General features: G+C 43.0%; 1 protein-coding gene and 1 long non-coding RNA gene across 2 annotated transcripts; both read right to left on the bottom strand.

Moving 5' to 3' along the window:
* Positions 1 to 938: 938 nt before the first annotated feature.
* LOC146576945 (protein NLRC3-like) lies at positions 939 to 7,453 on the bottom strand. Its single transcript, XM_085268161.1, has 6 exons — positions 7,365 to 7,453; positions 7,179 to 7,280; positions 4,866 to 4,944; positions 4,518 to 4,704; positions 2,588 to 4,388; positions 939 to 1,660 (listed from the first exon to the last, which is right to left on the bottom strand). The coding sequence occupies exons 1-6, from the start codon at positions 7,451 to 7,453 to the stop codon at positions 1,447 to 1,449; spliced, it is 2,472 nt and encodes an 823-aa protein (XP_085124287.1). The 3' UTR covers positions 939 to 1,446.
* A 6,139-nt stretch (positions 7,454 to 13,592) lies between these two features.
* LOC146576944 (uncharacterized) lies at positions 13,593 to 14,217 on the bottom strand. The gene is made up of 3 exons (XR_014891394.1): positions 14,165 to 14,217; positions 13,944 to 14,057; positions 13,593 to 13,683 (listed from the first exon to the last, which is right to left on the bottom strand). It is a non-coding gene; the product is annotated as an uncharacterized LOC146576944 (long non-coding RNA).
* Positions 14,218 to 22,572: the final 8,355 nt, after the last annotated feature.

Raw genomic sequence — 22,572 nt, 5'->3', positions numbered from 1 at the left:
CATGAGGGTGGGAATGGATGTTTGTGTCTGTGTGTGCCTGTATGTCTGTGTCTATATGTCAGGTTGGGTATCAGACGCCACCTCTCTGGGGACACCTCAGGCCCTCCAAGGTTTGGAGGCCTATCTCCACCCACCACCACTTCCCCTGCCGGTGGCGGACTCCCTCAGGTGTCGGTGTGTTGGTGGTTCTCTGTGTCTGGGGGTGGGCGTCCGGGTACACACCGGCTCACTCCTTGGCGGCCGCTTGTCGGGGCCTGGGGCCTGGGGCTCGCTCGGGCCCCTTTGGAGGTGGGGTGCCCCCGGCCTCTCGGCCTAGGGCTCGGTCACTCAGGCGCAGCTGGGGGCCGGCGGAGCTCACGGGCGCGTCACTGCAACCCCCCCTGGCTTCTGCTCCGCGGCTGCTGAGTGAGCCCTCATCTGGGACTCTCCTCAGCTCTTACTGGAACAGTGGCGCGGCTGCCCCTCTGTTGGTCTTCCATGGTCTCTTGTGTTCTGGGGGCCTCTGGATGTCTGGAGTTTTGATCTCCTCCATACCCGCTTCACACCCTGGAGGACGGGGCTGTGGCCCCCCCACACTCCCTAGCAGATCATTACATGGAGAAACTTTTGGAATGCAAGCATGCTGATCCACACAGGTATGCACACATGGGTATTCACAGACGCGGACTAAAGCTTTCTTGGCTGCTGCCTCAAAGCACACTGTGCGCTGTCTATCTTGCGTGCTGCACAATATCGTTTATTACTTAGTAAATACTGATATCTATGACTAGCTAGTTTATTGTGATGGTGCTTTGCTTTCTCTATTATTATGTTGCTCTTTGTTGTTTGCTGTCTCCTCTGTTTGTTTGTTTGTTTGTTTGTTTGTTTTTTCTCCATACAGGTGACCCAGGAGTTCTTTTTTTTTTTTTTTGTCTCTCTTCCCCCCCCTTCTCACCGTCTCTTCTCCCCTTGGGTTTTCTTTCTTTCTCTCCCCCTCTCTCTCTCATTCATTCCCCCTGTCCTATTTATTAAAAAAAAAAAAAAAAAAAAAAAAAAAATGACAAAGGATGAACTGAAGCTCTGCCATCACGTAATGTCGCATACTGCTGTTTCTGATGTCATTTAAAAAAAAAAAAAAAAAAAAAAAAAAAAAAAAAAAGGAATTGGCTGGGCCACGCTATGAATTCTGGGATATGGTTTTTCTATTTTGTTTTCCTGGTGGAAAATCAGGAGAATTCCAGGAGAATGGTGGCTCCGGGAGATTTTCGGGAGGGGCACTGAAATTCAGGATTCTCCCGGAAAAATCGGGAGGGTTGGCATGTATGTTTCCAGGACATGCTGGAATCCTTATTGCCTCATGTTACAAAAGTCAAATGTGGCAGTTTACTGTGACTTGCATGGATTCATTAAAAAAACAAAACATACACACAATGTTAATTTTTTCCAAATGAAATTGATTAAATGATGTTAATTGATGAAAAAAAAAATCGATATTGCTTGATCTGACCTCAGCGTTTCCAGTTTGCAGTATTGACTCTTCATCCCAGCAGACAGAAGCTTCAGTCCTGAATCCTGCAGGTTGTTGTTATCCAGGTCCAGCTCTGTCAGACGGGAGGACTGGGAGCTCAGGACTGAGGACAGAGCTTCACAGCTTCTGTCTGACAGGTTACAGCCACTCAGTCTGAAATCAAGGTGGAAGGGAGACAAGATCAACCAAACAAATCAGAGCTTTATTGCTGTTTTTGTTGTTTTTAAGCAGAAATCAGTGAGGTGCTGGTAGATTCTGTTCTTTTGGTTTATTACCCAACAACACACACATACATTAATATTTGTGACTTTTGTAATAATAGCATTTACAATGCAAAGCAACAGCGATCACAGATTGAAGGGGCCTGAATAAAACTACAATGCAGTGATTTTTAAGATGACCTGTTCTTCCAATTTCCAACAACAGATTTCTCCAACCTTACAGTTAAAAATAATTCTTTATCTCATACTGAATCTTGGTTCACCTCCCCCCAGTTTATTAAAATGAAGAGGTACTGAAGTTGCTGTAAGTGATGTGTGATGCCACTGATTTCCTTCCTGATCCAATACAAAGTAAAATTCAGGCTGGTATCTGCGATACTGATGAAAACTATTCCTTCAGAATCAATACAAGACATCATAAGAAAATATGATGTTTTGTATAACATAAAAAGCCTGAATTTTAAAATATTCAGTTAATAATCAAAAACAGATGTGACTGAAAATAATAAAACTGAGAAACATTTCATGGCCATTGCTACGGGCCATTCGATCCTTTTACAACCATTGCAAGAGCTTGGTTGGCATAGCCGGCAATACGTTGGATAGTAATAAGTCCAGTGGGTGATGGGCTCCACCAGGGCTGCCCTTTGTCACTGATTCTGTTCATAAATTTTATGTTTAAAGGCTGTATCAAAAGTTCATTCAAGTTACAATATTGTGGTCAAAAGTTCTCCTTTTTTCTTTTATACTATACAACTACGCTGGCTCATGGTTTTAGGACATGGATCTGTCATGGAAGAAATCTATGACCACTTTTAATCAACATTTTAAAAATAAACATGATCACAGATTTACTCACAGAGCCTTGTTGGAGGCTTTGACCACTGGCAGCAGCCTCAGAAGAGCCTCCTCTGAAGCAGAGTATTTCTGCAGGTCAAACACATCCAGATCTTCTTCTGATGACAGTAAGATGAAGACCAGAGCTGACCACTGAGCAGGAGACAGTTCATCTGTGGAGAGACTTCCTGATCTCAGGGACTGTTGGATCTCCTCCACTAGAGAACGATCATTCAGTTCATTCAGACAGTGGATCAGATTGATGCTTTTCTCTGCAGACAGATTCTTACTGAGCTTCTTCTTGATGTACTGAACTGTTTTCTTATTGGTCTGTGAGCTACTTCCTGTCTGTGTCAGCAGACCTCGTAGGAGAGTCTGATTGGTCTGCAGTGAAAGACCCAGGAGGAAGCGGAGGAACAAGTCCAGGTGTCCATTTGGACTCTGCAAGGCCTTGTTCACAGCACTCTGGTGGAGAGATTGAAGTTTTAGTTTGTTAAATAATTTAGATTTCTTGGATGTTGTTTGTTGTTGTTCCAGCAGATTGAGTCCAGAGTTGATGAAGGTCAGATGGACATGAAGAGCAGCCAGAAACTCCTGAACACTCAGATGGATGAAGCAGAACACCTTGTCCTGGTACAGTCCTCTCTCCTCTTTAAAGATCTGTGTGAACACTCCTGAGTACACTGAGGCTGCTCTGATATGGATGCCACACTCTGTCAGGTCTGATTCATAGAAGATCAGGTTTCCTTTCTGCAGCTGATCAAAAGCCAGTTTTCCCAGAGACTTCATCATCTTCCTGCTCTCTGGACTCCAGTGTGGATCTGTCTCAGCTCCTCCATCATACTTGACCTTCTTCACTTTGGCCTGAACCACCAGGAAGTGGATGTACATCTCAGTCAGGGTGTTGGGCAGCTGTCCTCCCTCTCTGGTTTCCAGCACATCCTCCAGAACTGTAGCAGTGATCCAGCAGAAGACTGGGATGTGGCACATGATGTGGAGGCTTCGTGATGTCTTGATGTGGGAGATGATCCTGCTGGCCTGCTCCTCATCTCTGAATCTCTTCCTGAAGTACTCCTCCTTCTGTGGGTCAGTGAACCCTCTGACCTCTGTCACCATGCCGACACAGTCAGGAGGGATCTGATTGGCTGCTGCAGGTCGTGTGGTTATCCAGAGGCGAGCAGAGGGAAGCAGTTTCCCCCTGATGAGGTTTATCAGCAGCACATCCACTGAGGTGGACTTTCTAGGGTCAGTTAGGATTGTAGTTTTGTGGAAGTCCAGAGGAAGTCGACACTCATCCAGACCATCAAAGATGAACACAACCTGGAAGTCTTCAAAGCTGCAGATTCCTGCTTCTTTGGTTTCAGTAAAGAAGTGATGAACAAGTCCCACCAAGCTGAACTTTTCCTCTTTCAGCACATTCAGCTCTCTGAAAGTGAATGGAAATATGAACTGGATGTCCTGGTTGGCTTTGTCTTCAGCCCAGTCCAGGCTGTATTTCTGTGTTAAGACTGTTTTCCCAATGCCAGCCACTCCCTTTGTCAGCACTGTTCTGATTGGTTCATCTCTTCCAGGTGAGGCTTTAAAGATGTCTTCTTGTCTGATGGTTGTTTCTGGTCTGTCTGGTTTCCTGGATGCTGTTTCAATCTGTCTGACCTCATGTTCATCATTGACCTCTGCAGTCCCTCCCTCTGTGATGTAGAGCTCTGTGTAGATCTGATTCAGGAGGGTTGGGCTTCCTGCTTTAGCGATGCCCTCAAACACACACTGGAACTTCTTCTTCAGGGTGGATTTAAGGTTACGATGACAAACAGCAGCTTGAAGTTCTGAATGAGAAGAAAAATAAACACTCAATTTCCAAAAAGAACTAATCTTTAAAACATGTTGCTCCATCTTCCATCTCTGGAAAATGTTCATTTATCCAGCAGCTTAAATCTTTAGATAAATCCTCTTACTGCTCTGCAGACGGTCAGCCAGCTCCTCCTGCTTCATTCTCCTCAGGAAGTCCACTGTGATCTTCACAAATGCCTCTCTGCTGCTGCTCCTCTGACTCTCTAAGCATTCTGGGTAATCTGGACTCAGAACCTTCTGGATCTTCTTCAGCTCGTTCTTCGCAAAAGTGATGATGTTGTCCTCCAGCAGCTGGAACAGAATATTTATGAATGAGCCAATCAGAGTGAAATCATGGAGCCAAACATCAGATCCATGTTGGACACACTGACGATCCACTGGTCTACAAAGAGCAGCATGGAGATGACTGTGAACAGAACAGATGTAACAGTAGTTGTTGTACATGTACAGACCATAAATATGGAGTCCAGCTGTGTTTGATGCTGCTGGGCAGACTGACCACTGGGAACCTCTGAGCTCTGCTGGTCCACTCTGTGGAGGAACCATGAAGGATTAGATCAACACAGGATAAAGATCCAGGAGTTTCTGCTCAAATAACTTCATCTGAATCAACTTTGTCAAGTTTTAGACTCTCAGATTCTGAAGATTTCTATGAACTTTCTTTCATCAGTGATGGAAGTGATGATGTTGCAGAAGCTCAGAGGAAACTTTGAGACTTCATCAAACTGATAAATTCCCTCACTGGAAGGTAAAACTGTGATGAACCATCAACTAATGCTCTCAGGAGGCCAAAGGTCCCTGAATGTAACTGTGCAGTAGATTCATCGAGTGTTTGAAACCTGACCACTTCCATATGTTTTCATTCTAACACAAGAAGTCCTTTTCTCATTGCTTTGATTTGAGTTTTCATTTGAGTTTTCTGAGTCTCGTATTTGGAGTCGAGTCTAATCAATGATCTGACAGAAGAACATTAAAAAGGATTTACCAGTGCTGTCAAAATTAACATGTAGGGTTAGGGTTGGGGGTTCATCTGTTATCATGATTAACATGATAAAAACCTTTAACACGACACATCTGGAGAGCAGAACGACTCAAAATCCCTGAAATGTTTCTATCAACGCACTTCAACACATGTGCAGATGTGCACCACATCTGTTAGTGACGGAAGCTGAACCAATCAGCTCAATATGGAAGATGACAAACACACACTGACCTCTCGATGGAAAGTTTGAGTATTAAAAAAATAACAAGACGGACCAGCCGACCAACATGAAGGATTCTGTACATCGTGACAGAAGTAATTTTCTTTTCACCGAAGCACTTCCAGCTTAAAATATCACAACAATGCAAAGCACTGATGACACAACTGCCAAGTGGACAAACTGCAGACCTGTTAGTGTTGTTAATAACATAGTTTTGGTTCCTCGTGTCAAAGACTTGAAGAAGAGTGACAGAGAGTGTTAGACTGCTGCAGGATCAGTGCCACCTCCACAGACCTGTGAAGAAAATGATTGTTTGACAGATGGGCTCAGATTCAGGATCAGCTGAGGAGTTTGTGGCTGACAGAATCCTGCAGGTACAGAGCAGAGCCCATCATTAGCATGCAGGACTGTCCCTGGGGGGGTCGGCTCATTCAGGAGGTTAATCAATGTTTACATGTTCAATAAACATGTTAAGTGTGTAAATTTGCCCTTTTCTCTCGAGTCTGTTTGCTCATGAAATGAACTTTGATTCGTTTACATTAAAAATGATGTTTAATGGTGATTAATCCAAATTAATCCACAGTAACCCTGTGATGAGTCTGATTAAACATTTTCATTAACAGCAGTAATATAGATTATATATTATTATATATTAGTGCACACTTAGCTTTTAGTATATATGTTTGTTACAAAGTTGTATTTACAGCAGAGAAGCTGAGTTAAAGACTGAAAACTATTCAAAGTCTCTTTGAATTGAAGCGTTTAACATTCTTTGTGTTTATTCTGCATTGACTTCATTATATGGTGTAAACGTCTGTTACAGGCTTAAATATAAAGTTGGAAAAATGTAACTGCAGCTATTGATCAAGTAATTGTGATTAATCAGGATTAATGACAGAAGATTGTGTCATTAATTAGTCATGTTTTAATCTACTGACAGCACTAGTGTTCACTCTGGTGCCTCCAACTGTTTTACGCCCTTTCAACACCTTCGTGGTCAAAAGTGTACACGCACAAAATCTACAATAAAACCCTCACGCAGCAATAGGACAGACACACAATCCATTTATCTCTGTGTCTCAAACACACACACGTGTATTCAAAGCCTCGATTTGTTCATATTTCATCTGTTGTGTTTTTATCTTCAGCGTTTTCAGTGTTGCTGCATTTACACCAAAAATGTTTCCATTGATGAATCAGATTGATTTGAATGTGTTTCATCCATACAAATCCCTCCCTGGTGGTCACATGACTCTATAACATAACAGGAGTCATGTGACAAGAGTTTCATGCTGTAAAATGTCAAAATGGTTGAATGTGGTGGAGTAAAAATGTGAGATATCAACGACTTTTCTTCAATATGAAATGTTTGCAGGGCCTGACAGGAAGTGGACGGACGCTCTGATCACTTCCTGTTTGCTGAAGTGGGTTTTCAGTTGTTTAGAAACCAAAGGCTTGTTTTAAAAGACAGTTTAAATGGGACTGAGGGAACGACGTGTTTGTAGTTTATATCCAACAACATCAAGCAGTTTAATCAAAGAGTTCATGTTGCTAACAGCTCACCTCTCTGCAGCAGACACAGGCTGGGATTTAAATTCAATGGGATGACCTTTAGACCGGTCACTCTGTAAGGACACAGAGCTGGGTGGAGGTCCAGGCTGGTTCCTGTGAATAATGATGCAGCAGTGATGTGAGTGCTGAGCTGTGACATGGAGAAGAGTCATGGACAGTTAGAGATGGTCATCTCACCTCTGAGCTTTGGTCTGGCTCTCATGTTCCCCACACAGAGTGCTTTTAGAGGGAGGGACTCCCTCCTCTCTGTCCTCACACTGATCCATGCTGCTCAATTCAGCTCACACACACTTTCTACCTGCAGAGGAAACACAAATCATTCATGTGCACATCAGCTGAAATCCTCCTTTCATCATGTGTGCTGTCCAAATATCAGCTGCTTCTTTCCTGCTTCATCTCAGTGTCAGCTGGATGCAGTCAGACAGCAGTGTGAGGCAGAGGAAGCTGCCATCAGCTGCTCTGCTATCAGTCCACTAGATGGAGCCTGAAGCACACACGATGCATTCACTGACACACACTGATTCACTGTGACTGGAAGCTTCAGTCAGTCCAACACGTGTGAACAACATTTTAAACCTTTCAGCTGATCCAGGATTCAAAGAGGATCAGCAGAGTTAAAGCTTCACACTAATTCTTGCTGCTGAGTTTGCAGAGAACTGCACACACACTGATTCACTGCTAATGAGAAGCTTCTTCCATCCAGTAATTCATCATCCATCAGCTCTGCTGCTGCTCTCAGTCCTGGACTCTGATCACACACTAAAAGCAGCTTTTTAACTCGTGTCTGTAAGAACTGTTAGCGTTAGCTTAGCGTTAGCTTAGCTTTAGCATGCTGTGTGCTAGCTTAGCGTCAGAGCTCTGCAGGTGTCTCGTGTGTAAATATTAATCACAGTGACAGTAAAGGAGGTAAAGGGCTGTGACGTCATCACGTACGCTGCGTCCTCTGTGGGCTCTGAGTGAACTCAAAGTACAAACTACAAGTACACAAACACGAACGTAGCTCAGAGTGGCGGACACACTCGGCCTCGTTGGTCCAGCTGTGAGTCCGTTACCGTGAACTATGGAGCGGCAGATTTGTGCTGAACTAAGCTGCACACAGCTGATGTTAGCCAGGAAACATTACACACTGACTTTAATGGAGAGACCGGAAATACAAACACACACAGTTTGTTGTGTGAAGAAATCAAACACGAGCTGAACAAACAGTAAAGTTCCTAAAGACAAACTGTTAAAGGAGGAAACAAAGCAAACTTACAGTTTCTTCACACCAACAACAAGCTCCACTCCACACCTGGACACTAAACACGGACACACAGGTGAGCTGCTTCCTGGAAGGAGGCGGGGCTCCACCTGAAACTCAGCACAGGTGGGAGGGGCTCAGCTCTGTGTGTGCTGATGTGTTAACTTTAAAAATATGCCGTCTGACTGCTCAGACTGAGTCAGAGTAAAGTTCACATGCTGACGTGTGGAGACATGAAACCTTGTTGTAGCTGCAGGTGTGAACACACTGATCCCAGATCAGCTCTGCTGTATTTGTAACATGAACATTTCTGCTGCAAAGCTTCAAATGTTCAGCATGTTTCTCTGTTTCCAGTCTATAGATCCAGTCACACTTTCTACCTTCACCTGTGCAGTAAAGACTGAGAGCAGAGCTGAAAGCAAGCGTCCAATCAGTGAGCAGCATCAACACCTGAGCTTCATTCAGACTCTGTTATTGAAGATGTTGTTGGTACAAAGTTCATCTGCTGCTCACATGAATCCATGAAAGATTTATTTCACTGAATGTTTCTTCAAAGCTCATTTCAACCTGTTGAAGTCATGAATGAAAGTGCAGACTGAGAGTGGATCACATGATGTTTGAGGTGTGTCATGTGACATGTTCAGTATTGTCACACATGTCTAGATTGTCCCTGATATCATAACTGCTCAAACACTGATGATTATATTTGAAGAATTATTCCTGATGGCAGCAAAGTTTGAATGGAGCTCTCTGTCTGTGCTGATTTGTCGCCCTCTGGAGGTCAAAGCACAAACTGCATGATGTCACTGTAACCACCACAGAGACAGGAAGTGTTTTTATGACTGAAACACTGAAATGATGCTAACGGCTGTCGTTAGGCTCACTGACAGCAGTGCTGATGTGTTCATGTCAAACACTGGCTCAGGTCAGACTCCTTCATCCTTCTCCAGCGTGAGGCCGCCCTCAGACCCACAGGAGCTCTGACCTTTGACCTCCTGACCCTAACCATTTTAGTCTTGTTGCATCTTTAAATGCAAATCCATCCAAACTGTAGCCGAGCAAAAGAAGCTGGAAGTTGTTCTATGAATGATGTTGTTGAAGGAGCTTGGAAAGAAAAGCGTCTGGACTTCTTTAAGTTGCTTGAAGAGGGACATGGACGTCTTAATGCCCACTTACATCCTGGGACATTTGATCACAGGAAATCACATGATGGGGTGGGGCTAGATCTCACAATGGGTTCACCCAAAACCTTGGCTGATTGAGACCCACACCCGTTCTCACACCGTGGCTCGTGTGATTAGGTAGAGGATCAACAGGGGCTCCGTGTCCCTGAATTTAAACTGAATCTAAACACACCGTGCACAATGCCAAGTTAGATAATGGTTAAAAGAACAAGATAAGAATAAATAAAAAGATAAAATAAGGATAAAAAATAACTTAAAAAAATAAAATAAAAAGATAAATAACTGCAAATAAGTACAAATAAGTAACTGAAGACACGTGTGGTCTGCAGATGTCGATGTACATGGATGTACATGGAGTTTAATGTGCAAAATGAACTTAGTGTGCAAAGTGACCTGATGTGCAAACTGCAGTTTGAGGTCGGTCAGCTGTTCAGGAGTCTGATAGCAGTGGGGAAGATGGAGTTGTTGAGTCTGGATGTTCTACATTTCACACTTCTGAACCTTCGTCTCGAGGGCAGAGGTGTGTCTCTCCTCTGGACTCTGTGATGGTAGCTGCTCTGCAGAGAGGGCAGCGGGGTCCTGATGATCTTCTCCACAGTTGTTATCACTCTCTGCAGGCGTTTGCAGTTTGCAGTAGTGCTGCTGTACCATGCAGTGATGCAGCTGTCAGGCTGCTCTCCACAGTGCAGCTGTAGAACCTGCTGAGGATCTTGGCCAACATACCAAATTTCCTCAGCCTCCTCAGGAAATACAGCAGCTGCTGAGCCTTCTTGAGCAGCTGTGTGAGTTTGAGTCCCTCACTGACTCAAACTCCTTCAGTGACACTTGCAGCCTTGCAGATTAGTTTGCTGATCCTGATCCATCTCTGCAGCTATTGCTGTCCCCCAGCAGACAACAACAACATAGATGCTCTCACTAGTCCACTTTACCCTCTAATCACATCTCTGACATCTGCAGGTTGCTCCATAGAGACTCTTGTGCAATGCCAGGTGTTTGTGTTTGTCTGTAGGTACACATTAGATATGACCATAGACGCACACACACAAGTGAACACAGCAGCACAGATGGTTTCCACCTGCTTCCCTCTTTCTTCACACAACTGTGAGGATGATGAAGAGGTTTCAGGACGAGGTGGTCAGCAAGCACAGGATAAAGCAGGGCCATGAAACTCTCTGGTGCAGCAGATGTTTAATCAGACTCAGCTTTAGGCTTCTTTTCCCACCTGGCAGCAAAGTAACAGCTTCACTAATGTGAACAGTCACAATGTTAAACGTTTCTATATCTTCATATATTTTTATCTGTTGATGCTGCAGAATAAAGTCTGTTAACAGAGTGCAGGATGTGTAGAGCAGGTCCAGCTCTCCCTTTACTGTGTCCACTTTCATCAGCCCCTGTGAAGTGACACAGAGTGCATGTGTGTCTGTCAGCTGTTGTTTGTTGTGAAGGATGGAACAAATGAACACACACTTTTAGAGAAATCTGAAAAAGCAACACGTGCTTGGGCTCCTTCTGTGCTCGTCTTCATTAATGCTGATCTTTCTTTCCTGTTTGTTCTTTGGCACAAGCTTCAGTCTTTTCTCCCAGGGCTCCTTCACACTTAGAAACACACCTACATTCATTTATACACAAACATCATGAAACAAAGGCTTTGTAAAAGAGGACATGAGATCCTCTCTGAACAGCACATTCATATCAAACACAGGACTGAACAGGATATACTGAGTCTGTGCTGTTTTCATTGTTACTTGCTGAGTATTTTTCCAGTGTTTGAAATGTGACTCAAGTCTGATTCTTCTACTGTGTGTGAACTCTAAGCAGCTGCATTAAACAGCTGCTTTTCAAACCAGGCTCAATCCTATGACTCTGTGAATGTAAACTTTTGTCACCTGCATGAATAACAATCCTTGATCTAGTCAGGACTGCAGTGCTCCTGTGATCCCAGCTTATAGATGGAGGCTAGCATGAGAGGCTCAGCAGCTAAAGCAGCACACCTGGGTCTCCCAGCCTATTAAAAGCAGCCCTTTGCTTCACCTGCTTCACTAAACATTATTATTATTATTTAAGCAGAGTGGTGTGATTGATGTAGGCATTGCTGTGTGACAGGAGGACTTTTCTTGAAACAGCTCGTGTGACGTGAGCTGACGTAAAAACAGTGATGTTAGCTTGATTCTCTTGGCTAAAACTATTTTAAAAAGAGGGTCAATCATGCAAATCTGCCAATAGAAGCCAAAGTTACAGCCCCTCAGAGTTTAAAGAGAAAAGGCCCGTTTCCAACACTCGGTTGTGCAAAGGGAAACAGGCCCACAGTGCCTGAGTGTGTGGGTAATTCTTCAAATAATATTCAAAAGCAAACATTTTTAAGCATGTAAATAAAATTCAATCATTTCTGCTCTTCAATACCTAAGAAATGAAAACTGGCAGATGGTCCCAAAATGTGAAACGCCTGGCTATCTGTGCATTTAGTGCTGCAAGTTTTCACTGTTTACCTTCAGAAGCATAAATCTCTGCACAGATAATGTTCATATGTGGATTCCTGGTTTTCTGCAGTTAATTGTGACCCAAAGCGTATTTTTAAAGTGGTTCCAGGCAATAAAGTCTAAAAATAAATACATCTACTTCCTTTTTCTGTGTTCCAGCCTCAGTGACTCTGACACAGGGCTGTAATATTTACACCTCTGATGAAAGCAGAGTTTGTAGTTGCAGAAATACTCGACTCATTTTGGGCATTTACGAGCAGGAACCTCAGAAAGCCCCTCGCTGCTTCACTGGTTAAGAAGCAAAGCAAACATTAGTTCACAGTGATGTTAATTAAGGCCCAAAGTTTAGGAACGAACGTCAGCACTTCACTAATGAATGTAATGCTGATTCATGTGCTTGTTTTGTAATGTGCATGTTGTGCGTTGCTATTTCCCATATTCTTTGGCACTGATAGATGAAGAGTCTCAGGCAGGACCGAGGCTGCCAGCTGCTGACAGTGAGCAGGGAGAGAGCAGCAGAAGCTGGGCAAGAGCAGGGCACCTTCAGCCCCCTTCATCAGTCAGAAATCATTTGGGTGTCTGTGTGAAATGTCTGATTTTTAAAATCTTTTTGTAGACATATTTATTAAATGTTTAACAATTATATAGAAGAAAGACAATGTAAAGAACAAAACATGACAAAACAAAAATGAGTTGAAGTTATGAACTGTTTCTGAGAGACAAATAACACCAGGATCCTTTTTGTGTAGCTGACAGCTGGTAACTGTGCAGGGGCGGGTCTAGCAAAGTGTTGCCAGGGGGCAGGTAGGGCATTAACAGGGAGAGGGGGGCACAAAGAAATACTTTTCTTTCTTGTTCTCATTTAAAATGTCTCACTTTTAATAAATAATTATCTGAATCTTACAACAAACATTTTCATCTGATGTAAAATGTATAGAAATCCATTATTGTACATAGTCATTTTTTAGGGTCCCATCATAATTTCTTCAGAAGTAAGTACTGCATATGATGCCAGTGTTTCCCACATTTTCTAGATTCTGCACCAGTACTGTGTGTAAAATGCATCAAAAAGTCAGTTTGATTCTTTCTCACCTGTCTTTCTGTCTCCTTTCACTTTTTAAAGGTTGCCATGTTAGAAAACATATTTTGCCCTGCCGTGCTGTTTATTGATGTGGCAAATGAAAGGTTTATGAAAACATATCTAAATCTGTCATCAGTAATCAGCAATGATCATGTCTCACCTCTAGTCTCTGTCTTAATGTCAGGTTTCCACCGTGTGTTGTAGATGTTCAGGAGGTTAACTCGACCAACAGTCTACTTCCTGTTTAGAATAGCAGGACAGGGAGGATGGTGCAGGTTTAAGTTTATTAGACTGATGCATGTATACCAACAAGACAGCGTCCATCACTGTGACAACAGCGTTTGTTTTCATTCAAAGGCTTCATGGTTTTTCCTTTAATACCTGGGGGGCCGGTCTCCAGTCAAAATGCCCGGGACCATTTTTTGTCCCAGTCCAGCCCTGGTGTCAGATCTGCATGCAGTGTCAATGAGACGATCAACAACAGATCAGACAAAACACTCAGGCGGACACTCCTCTGTAGAAGGAAACATGGAAAGTGTGAGGTAATCAGTGCACAACATCACTTTGTATTTCAGGCTGTTTTTATATAGAACTTCAGCACCAATGTAAAAGTTCTGGTTTTAGGAAGATGTAGAACATTTTCAGGAAGGATGCCGTCTGCAAGCAGAGCTGCTTGAACCTCAGCGCTGAGGTCCAGACTACTTCCTGTGAAGCCACGTGATGTAAATCTGCTGCTGTAACTTCACAGTTTACTGAAGCTAAATGCAACGTTACCATATAATCTGTTTTCAACAAAGGTTTCACTCCGTCCGGTGTTGATGGAATGATTCAGGCCGTACTCGTCAGGCTTCCCGTCGACCACACGCATTTCAGTCACAAACCCCGTGACTGACAACAAGGGAAACAGCAGAAGAAAAGATGTGAAAAATACTGGATGATGATGGAGGATTAACCGCGGTGGCTAAACTGTTTCCTGTCTTTGTGGGCGTACTCACAGGGAAGTTTCCAGGCACGTCAGTCTTGGTGGCTAAAGTCTCCATTTTCCAACATGTATCGCTACAGGTGCAAAGACACAACATTAATCATCAGTGTAAATATTTTAATGCTGTCCAAACGGTGTTTGCTTTGTCTGTCCTCTCGCACTCACAGAGGAATCGAGGACGCCACCTTCAACCCATCTTCAGTTGGCTCAACCATGGCCGGACTTCCTGTTGGCTTTGTGACAGCAAACCACTTGAAATGAGAGCAAACTGCAGTCAAGCACCACTTACAGCAACCTGTGGACACGCAAATGGAAAGCACTGAGAATCATACAGAAGCATAAGAGCTGTTTATTGTAACACGTGTGTGTGTGTGTGTGTGTGTGTGTGTGTGTGCGTGTGTGTGTGTGTGTGTGTGTGTGTGTGTGTGTGTGTGTGTGTGTGTGTGTGTGTGTGTGTGTGTGTGTGTGTGCACATTAATAACACACTGATGTATGTTAGTTTGATTTATGCTATATCTGAGAAAACAATTGCAGAATTTTACATCAAAGTTTCCAAAGCTGATGTTTTGTTGTTCACTCTGTTTTATATTCATATAGTTTGTTGTTTTTAAATCAGTGGACAAAATAAATATTATCACACAAAATCCAGGGTGAAACATAACCAAATAACCTAAATGGTGAAGTCATTATAGAAGTACATGTTGCAAAGGTCAGCCTCCTGTATAGACTGCTAAACTGTCTGGGGGGGCCCTGCCTGTCCTCGTTGGATAAGCTCCACCCCTTTTCCATAAGACGGAGACATTTGTATGAAAATAGATGGGCAGTAAAATAAAAAATAAAAAATATTATGGATGACTCTGTAAATCAAAGTCGGCCTGAGGCAGAAGCAGAAACCATGAGGAGCACAGCACCACTCCCAGAAGGGCACGAAGTGAAGCCATAGCTGCTGAAGAATGAAGACGTGATGATGGAGGAGATCACAGATGAAGATCTGCTGCCTGCTGACTCTTTATATAGAAGAGTGAGACTATCTCCCCACCAGCAGCTGCACTTATACAAACCCCAGGTGCTGGGATGGCTTTGAACATGTGACATTTTCTGCAAACACATGGACAGTTTCATAAGCACAAAGATTATTCCTGCAGCGGCAGAATCGTATCCACTGTGTGAGAGGTGAACGTCAGACAGTTCTTAGAAAATGTAGTTTCTCTTTAAGCTTTTAACGTCTCTTTTACCCCCATTTGTCTAAAACTACTTGACAGCCCTTCATGTCAGAGGTTTATTATCTGTGCAGGATGGAGCACATGGTCTCAGTCAGGCTGGACACGATCACTCCTACAGGAAGTAAATGTGATTTTATTTCACCTGTGAAATGATGAAAAACAGCAGAATAGCTCACGCTAACAAACGGGTGTTGAAATGTTTCATTTTCTGCTGTTTCACAGGTCAAAAAGGGCGTCGAAGCAAACTGAAGCTGAGCTGCTGCTGCTGTTGTAGTGCAGCATCTGCTGTGTGCTTCATCAGAGAACCTTCTGTACACAGCAGACAGAGGCTGCTGCCACTGAAGTCCATCTGCTAGAGAGCTTTAAACACTGGTTATTGAAGTGGCTTTGATGATACTGATACACAGTCTTTGCTGCTGTCACAGGACAGGGATCCACCAGGGAGTAGTTGTCAGGATAAAGAGCCTTCGCTTCTCTAAATATAAACTGGATACTTGTAGGAAACTTTGGGAAGCAGCATTTTTCCTCATATCGTCTAAACTGAAGTTAGCTCAGGTGCTTCTTCCATACTTGCTCTGCAGAAAGCCAAAGAGTTTGGAGCTCTGCAAACATTTGCAGCACAGCTGGATGTTTGTAACTTTGGTCACCTCTGTATCATCCCTCAGATTCTTTCTGCACAGCTTTGAAACCACGACAGCACGAGTGATGCTGAGGAGACGTCCAGTTTAAACAGACCTTTATTCCTGGAACACAAACACATGAAGTGATGCTGCTAAAGAAGAACATTTAATCGCACTAATGAATCAAGCATCTGTTTGTCTGTCAGTCTGTCAACAGTTCCTCTGATCGACTTCAGACTTGGTGGGTATTTTGTTTTTGCAGCGGTCAAAGTCGATCAGCGTGTTGCTTTGTCTGCTGTAAATCTGCCTGTACAAAGGGAAACATGCATGTTTTAGATGCAAACTCACAACATGGCTGCATTTTTGTGATTATGTGTATTTTATATTGATTTATTCTATTATGTTTTGTATATGAATCTTTACAAGTGTGTCGATACAAAGGCTTGATTAAAACAAAGGTCTCAGCTGTGCTGTTAGGGATGCTCTCATATTTGTTTCAAATGTAATAAATCAAAGGATTTCAGGCTTTTCATCCTTTTTATTTGTTTGGTTCTAACAGCAGCTGGATAAAAACATGCAGGTGATGAATATAATTGTGTGATATTATGAGCATTGTGAATAAAGAAAGAGCAGAGATAGTAAAAAGGAAACAGGTGATGGACGTGAGATTTTCAGAACAAAAGCTCCTCAGTGAGACGATCACCTGGACACAAGGTCAGGCAGCTGGGACTCATCTAGAGAGCAAAATGGAAAAGTGATCTGTGCAGAACATCACTGTTGATTGCAGTTATTTACATCAGACTTCTTCTCTGAGATAAGAGCAGCATTTGTGGGAAAGATGACAGTATTTCCAGGCTGGATGCTGTTTGCAGGGAGAACTGAATGAAAGTCTCCTGCACCTCAGCGCTGAGGTCCACACCTGTGAACACAGATGAGGTCAATCTGCTGCAGCACGTAGAGCTTTACTGATCAGCAGGTTCAAAGGATTCAGCAGAGCGTAGAGTCAGAGCTAAATGCCACATCACCATAGAGTTTGTTAACAACAGCTTTCTTTGCCCTTTGTCTCGATGGACTGAATCAGGGATACTCGTCATACTTCACCTCAACCACGTCACTGAGAGACCCCAGCCTGACACAGCAGCAGAGATGATGAAAGCAGAAACAGCAAACAGATGCTTCAGTTGTGTTTCTCTCTCTGTGTGTGCGCTCACGCCCACTTGTGTGTGTGAACTTTCCACGTACCTCAGCTTGTTTCTCCAACATGAGCCATCAGGGCTGAAAAACATCACTAACACATGAATTCTTTCTCTTTTTGTTATCACCTGTGATCATGTGTCTCATGTTTCTGTCATTCACCAGTTCTTGTATAGTTACGTGTAACTAGACTTCTGTGGGACGTAAATGATTGTTTTGTATGCAGATCTGTACAAAGGATGTAAACACTTGATTACAAAGGAGATCTCAGCTGTGTTGTTGTGGATGGACTTCAACGTATTTGTTAAAAAAGAGAATAAAGCAAAGTGTTTTAGCTGTTTGGGAGTTTTTGTTTGATTCGATTCAGTTTTATTTCTATGGAGTCAAATAATAAGAAAGGCTCTAGAACAGCCCTGAGTTTGTCCAGGTGACACTCCTCTGAAGAACAAAGACAAAGAGGAAGAAGGGGATTCGTTTTCAAGTCTTGTTTCTTTCAAAATAAAAGCTGAAATGTTTTGGAAGCATGATAATATTTCAGCCAGGATGGCGTCTCCAAGGAGACCTGCACCTCAGCGCTGAGCTCCACATCACGCCCTGTGAAAGCACAGATATAAATCTGCTGCAGTGAGAAGAACTTTACCCAACACAAGTGTAGAAGTAGACATTTGACTTTACCTACAACCTGTTAACAACAAAGCTTTCATTGCCTCTGTTGTTGATGTCATGTAGGACTAATCATACTTCACATCAGCCATGCACACGTCAGAGGATCTCCAGGCTTTCAGTAATAAAGCCAAGCAGATGATGTGAACATAGCAATAGTAAAACATGCATCATAATCAGCTGTATGTGTCGACTATGTGGCACCTCAGTCTTGTTGGCATGAAGAAAAGTTGTGTAACATGTAGCATAAGGGCTGCAAAGACATCATGTAGACAGCAGTCGTCTGTTAGTCGTAACGTATCTCCTGTTAAAGAGTTAAATGTGCGTTCTCCATCTCTGTCCTCTCACAGCTCGCCGTACACCAACTCCAGCTGTGGTAACCATGGCTGTGCCCATCAACACGCTGAAGCTGAGACGCCACCCGTCACTATGGCGACTCCAATAGGGTTACCTGTCAGCTGTGGACGCATGAAAGGAAAACAGCAGAAACACAGACATGTTTACTGGAACATTTCCTATTGACAGCTTTATGGAAAAGTGGGTTTAAACACTTTTCTATGTTTTATTTTGTTTATTTATGGATTTATTGTGAAAGGAATTTCAAAGGTTTAATTTGACCTTTCCCCTGTTTTTCATACAGACTGGAGACGAATGGATGGTGCTTTCTTTGTTTGTCTAAAGATAATGAATAAAATTCTACACACATCTTAAACCACCCTCCTTTCTATATATTTTGTTATATAAATGGAAAGTATATAAGACACAAACTGAGCTTATATGATACTAAGGACCCTGGAGGTCAGTCCACCTTTATAATTCAGCACAGCCTGGAGTCTCTTAGTCAAGCTTGTTTGTGTTTTCTGTGAGGAAGTTTTCAGCAGCAGCTCTTTTCTTGGATGTTGGTTCCCTTTGTTTCCATCCTCTGTTAAGATGTTTCAGTAATGTTGAGGTCTGGGGAGGCCAATCCATGGCTGACGTCCTGTGATGCTGCATTAGCAGTTTGTTCATAGTGAAAAATGAAGCCACTGCCAATCAGACATTTGCACAGTGGATCAACTTCTGATGGTACTGTCCTGAATTCCACACCTATAATATGTTTGCACATACTGATGAATATGTGCAGCTGATTTTCAGTCCAGTTCCTGTGTGACAGACGCCAGTCTTTCTGCCTGTGTCCTTCCTTAACAATAGAGCCATCCTTCCACTGAGACTGTTTCTGATGAGGCTTCACTGAGCAGTAGATGGATCCCTCAGCTCATCTAATCGTCCTATTTCTAACACATGACTGTCAGAAACTGTTAATCTGCTGCAGCTCTTTAACTCCTCCACTTCTTTTTTTGTAATCTCTTAGTTTCCTCATCTTTAAGGTGGCACTGCACACCAGATCCAAAGTCAACATGCTGTTATATAATGGAGTTGAACCTGTAATGGAGTTTGATTTAAACCAATCAGCAATTAAGTGAATGATGATGAGCAAAGATGGTGGAGGTGGTGGATGAAGACCCGGACAGCTGTGGTTGGCTCCTCGTATAGAGCAGAGTGAGGTTGTGTTTGCACATTATTATAAAACCATGTTCACCATATATTTTAGCTGCAGACAATAACATGATTTCTTTGCTGTGGTGATTTTATTCCACTTTGGTAAAATGGAAAACCATCATTTCTTGCTGTAATTCACACATTATTCCAAGAGCCTCAACACGAGCCTTGTAGTCCGACCATATATAGACAAATCAATAGTTGTGTTTGTAACAGCTCATGAACATGAATCGTTCCACATTACTTTAAAATCATTGTAAACCAAACTGGAATAAATGAGTGTTTATATATAGTTTTGTCTCAGCTGTTCATACACAGTGTTTCAGTTCTTATCAGAGTCCCACCGTCTCACTGTGGTGAACCTTTAGCTCTGTTGGAAGCGTGTTGTTACACCAGGTTTCCCTCATTTAAAAATAATCTCTCAGTAGAAATGGACATGATGTCTAAGACATAGAAATGCTTATTATGGGTTCACTTGATGTCACTGAAAAGATGCACATGGGTAACGTGCAGGCCGTCCAGCTCCGAGGTTTATCTCCTCACCTCGAGTCTGCGACACTCTCTCCGTGTCCTCTCAGATAAGGGCGCGCACATTTCTGCACCATCTTCTAAATTACAAAGAGCGATTCACAAAACAGAAGCTCACAAAACACTCATCACAAACCAAAAATGGCTCCACTGAGCGTCAAACTGTCACCAGAATTTACTGATAATCTAAAGACTCACAGAACTCATTGTGTCTTAGTTTGAGACATAAGTGCATGATCATAATACTGTGTAGTTAGATGAGACAGAGCTGATGCTTGCTCTTAATTATCCTCTTCATGTTTCCCGAGCCTCAGCAGTGGAAGCTACCATGGATAGAAAGACTATGACTCATCTTAAATCTCAAATCTTTGTCTCCAAAGAGCTGCTGATGTGTCCGATATGATCCACAAGCTTAAACTAGGATTATAAGTGTGTGCAGTGATGTGTGTGAAACCTCTGAGGACTCACACGTGTGTGCTTCAGCCCACACACACATATGAAGCACTGCGACCTCACACAGAAGTGTTTTACACATCCAGCCTGAATCCTGATCATTTCTACAGTTTATTAAGTTCAGCTTCACCTGAACATCAGTGATGAAGCTGCTCTGACTCCATCACAGCTCACAGCTGTTGGAATGAGTCAAACAATGAAGAAGGTTCAGAAACAGCTGATGATTTTACAGAAACATGATGCAAACATGAAAATGGACACATGATTTTTTATTAACAGACACCGTTTATGTTTCACTGTGCATGACGTCATCAACACTGACACCAGGGGGCGCTCATCACCAGCCTGAGGAAGTGTGATAATGGGGGGAGACGCAGTGTTGTGTGTACTGCAGTCGGACAGAAGGAAAATCTTCCTCCTGAAAACATTTTCATCCTTCCCAAAAGTGTTTGAGTCAAAGGTTACAAATATATAAATACAATAAAACACAGGGTCTTACATAAAATTAGTGATGCAGTTGTGCACTGAGCACCTTTCCAGTGTTCCTTCCTCAGATGAGTCCAGCTGCTGAACACATTAACATCTGTATGTAAATGTAGCCGAGAACCAACCTGAGCACTGCTGGGAAAATACAAAGGCAACCATCAAAGTGCTGTATTATCTTATTTATTCTGAATGTTGACTTAGATCCACACCACGATTTATGAAACTATAGAACTAAAATAACAACAATCGTCTGCTTCTTTAAAATTTCTTTCATTACATCAAACCAGTGAAAACTGAAAAAAAACAAAGAGCTGTTAGCATGTTCAGACCAACTTTGAGACAGAGACTGTAAAGTTCTGCACTTTAAATCCTGCCTGTGTTCCTGCAAATGATTCACACTGAAAGTATCTTAGTTTAGTATTGAGTGAGCCACAAAGCAGCCTGATAGCTTTAAAACAGGAAAAGTAAATGAAATTGACAGTTTCAGTGTAGCTGGATCTATTATTGGGGGGTCATGGCCCCCGTAACCCCGCCTGGTCCTGAGGTCAAATCCACCATCTTTGTTTCAGTGCTTCATGTTCTCCCGTGTTTGTGTGCGTCCTCTCCGGTACTCCGGCTTCCTCCCACAGTCCAAACACATGCAGTTAGTGGGGTCAGGTTAGCTGTGAGTGGTTGTGTCTCTGTGTTATTCCACCTTAATAAATGACTTCCTGTTAGCATGAAGTGCTTCTGTAGGACTGATGTCATTTTCATGGTTGGATCATTTAAATGAAGCTGGACTCAGATGCAGTAAATAAGCTGATTGATCATTAATGAATAAAGCTGGTCAAACACATCACGTGGACACATGTGATTGTGTGTTGTAGTATTGATCCCAATGCTGGTATCAGTCCTGGATCAATAACACTGGATGGATGCGTTCAGCATGGAGCCCTGAGCTGTGTTACAGACAAACATGGAAACTGACAGGTCTGTGTCATTCACAGTCTGTAACACTTCTAAACAACAGAGGCTGACCCAAGTGCCTCAGAGCCAGGCACGCTCACATCACAGCTCTCTAAATAAGCCAGTTTCAAAATAAGAGCTGAAAGCTGTGTTTGCTTGTGTTAGCTTATTATTGTGGAGACTAACATTCAGTGATCATGTGTTCAGACTCATAATGATTACTCTCAGAAATCCTGATCTTTGTATTTACTGTGTGTTGGATCAATAACTGAGATTCATGGTATCACACAGCTGTGCTGCTGCTGCTGTCAGCACATCTGGAACAATACGAGGTATCTGCTAGCAGACTGAGCAGGACGTGAGACCTGTGGACTGTTTAAAGCTGTCCCTCCACAGCTCACTCAGACCTGATCCACACCTCAGTGATATTCTCTGACTTCCTCAGTAGAGACAGAAACCATTCAGATCTGGGACCATCAGCTGACTGATGATGTCACACAGACTGTTTTTCAGGAACAGTGATTCTGATGTGAGCCTGCTAGCTGACAGCAGACCTGATGAAAGCACATGTTCACATCTGTGAGGACAGACTGGACTCTTTGACTGCACCTTGGTTCTCCTCAGAGGTCTGTACAGGAGCATGTCCACCCCCACTGAAGATCTCAGTCACTGTGAAACATAAAAAGCTGCTTGTGTGGCCTCTGCCTCACATGTAGATACAGCTACAGGTTTCTCTGTCAGTCAGACTGAAACAGTGTCCTGATGCTGCA

This window comes from Mchenga conophoros, linkage group LG3 (genome assembly GCF_057382185.1).
Source record: "Mchenga conophoros isolate Kocher_MC1m ecotype Shallow Benthic linkage group LG3, M_conophoros_male_GT1.1, whole genome shotgun sequence".
In the NCBI taxonomy this organism is placed as follows: domain Eukaryota; kingdom Metazoa; phylum Chordata; class Actinopteri; order Cichliformes; family Cichlidae; genus Mchenga; species Mchenga conophoros.
This window is presented reverse-complemented; position numbering and strand designations above follow the sequence as displayed.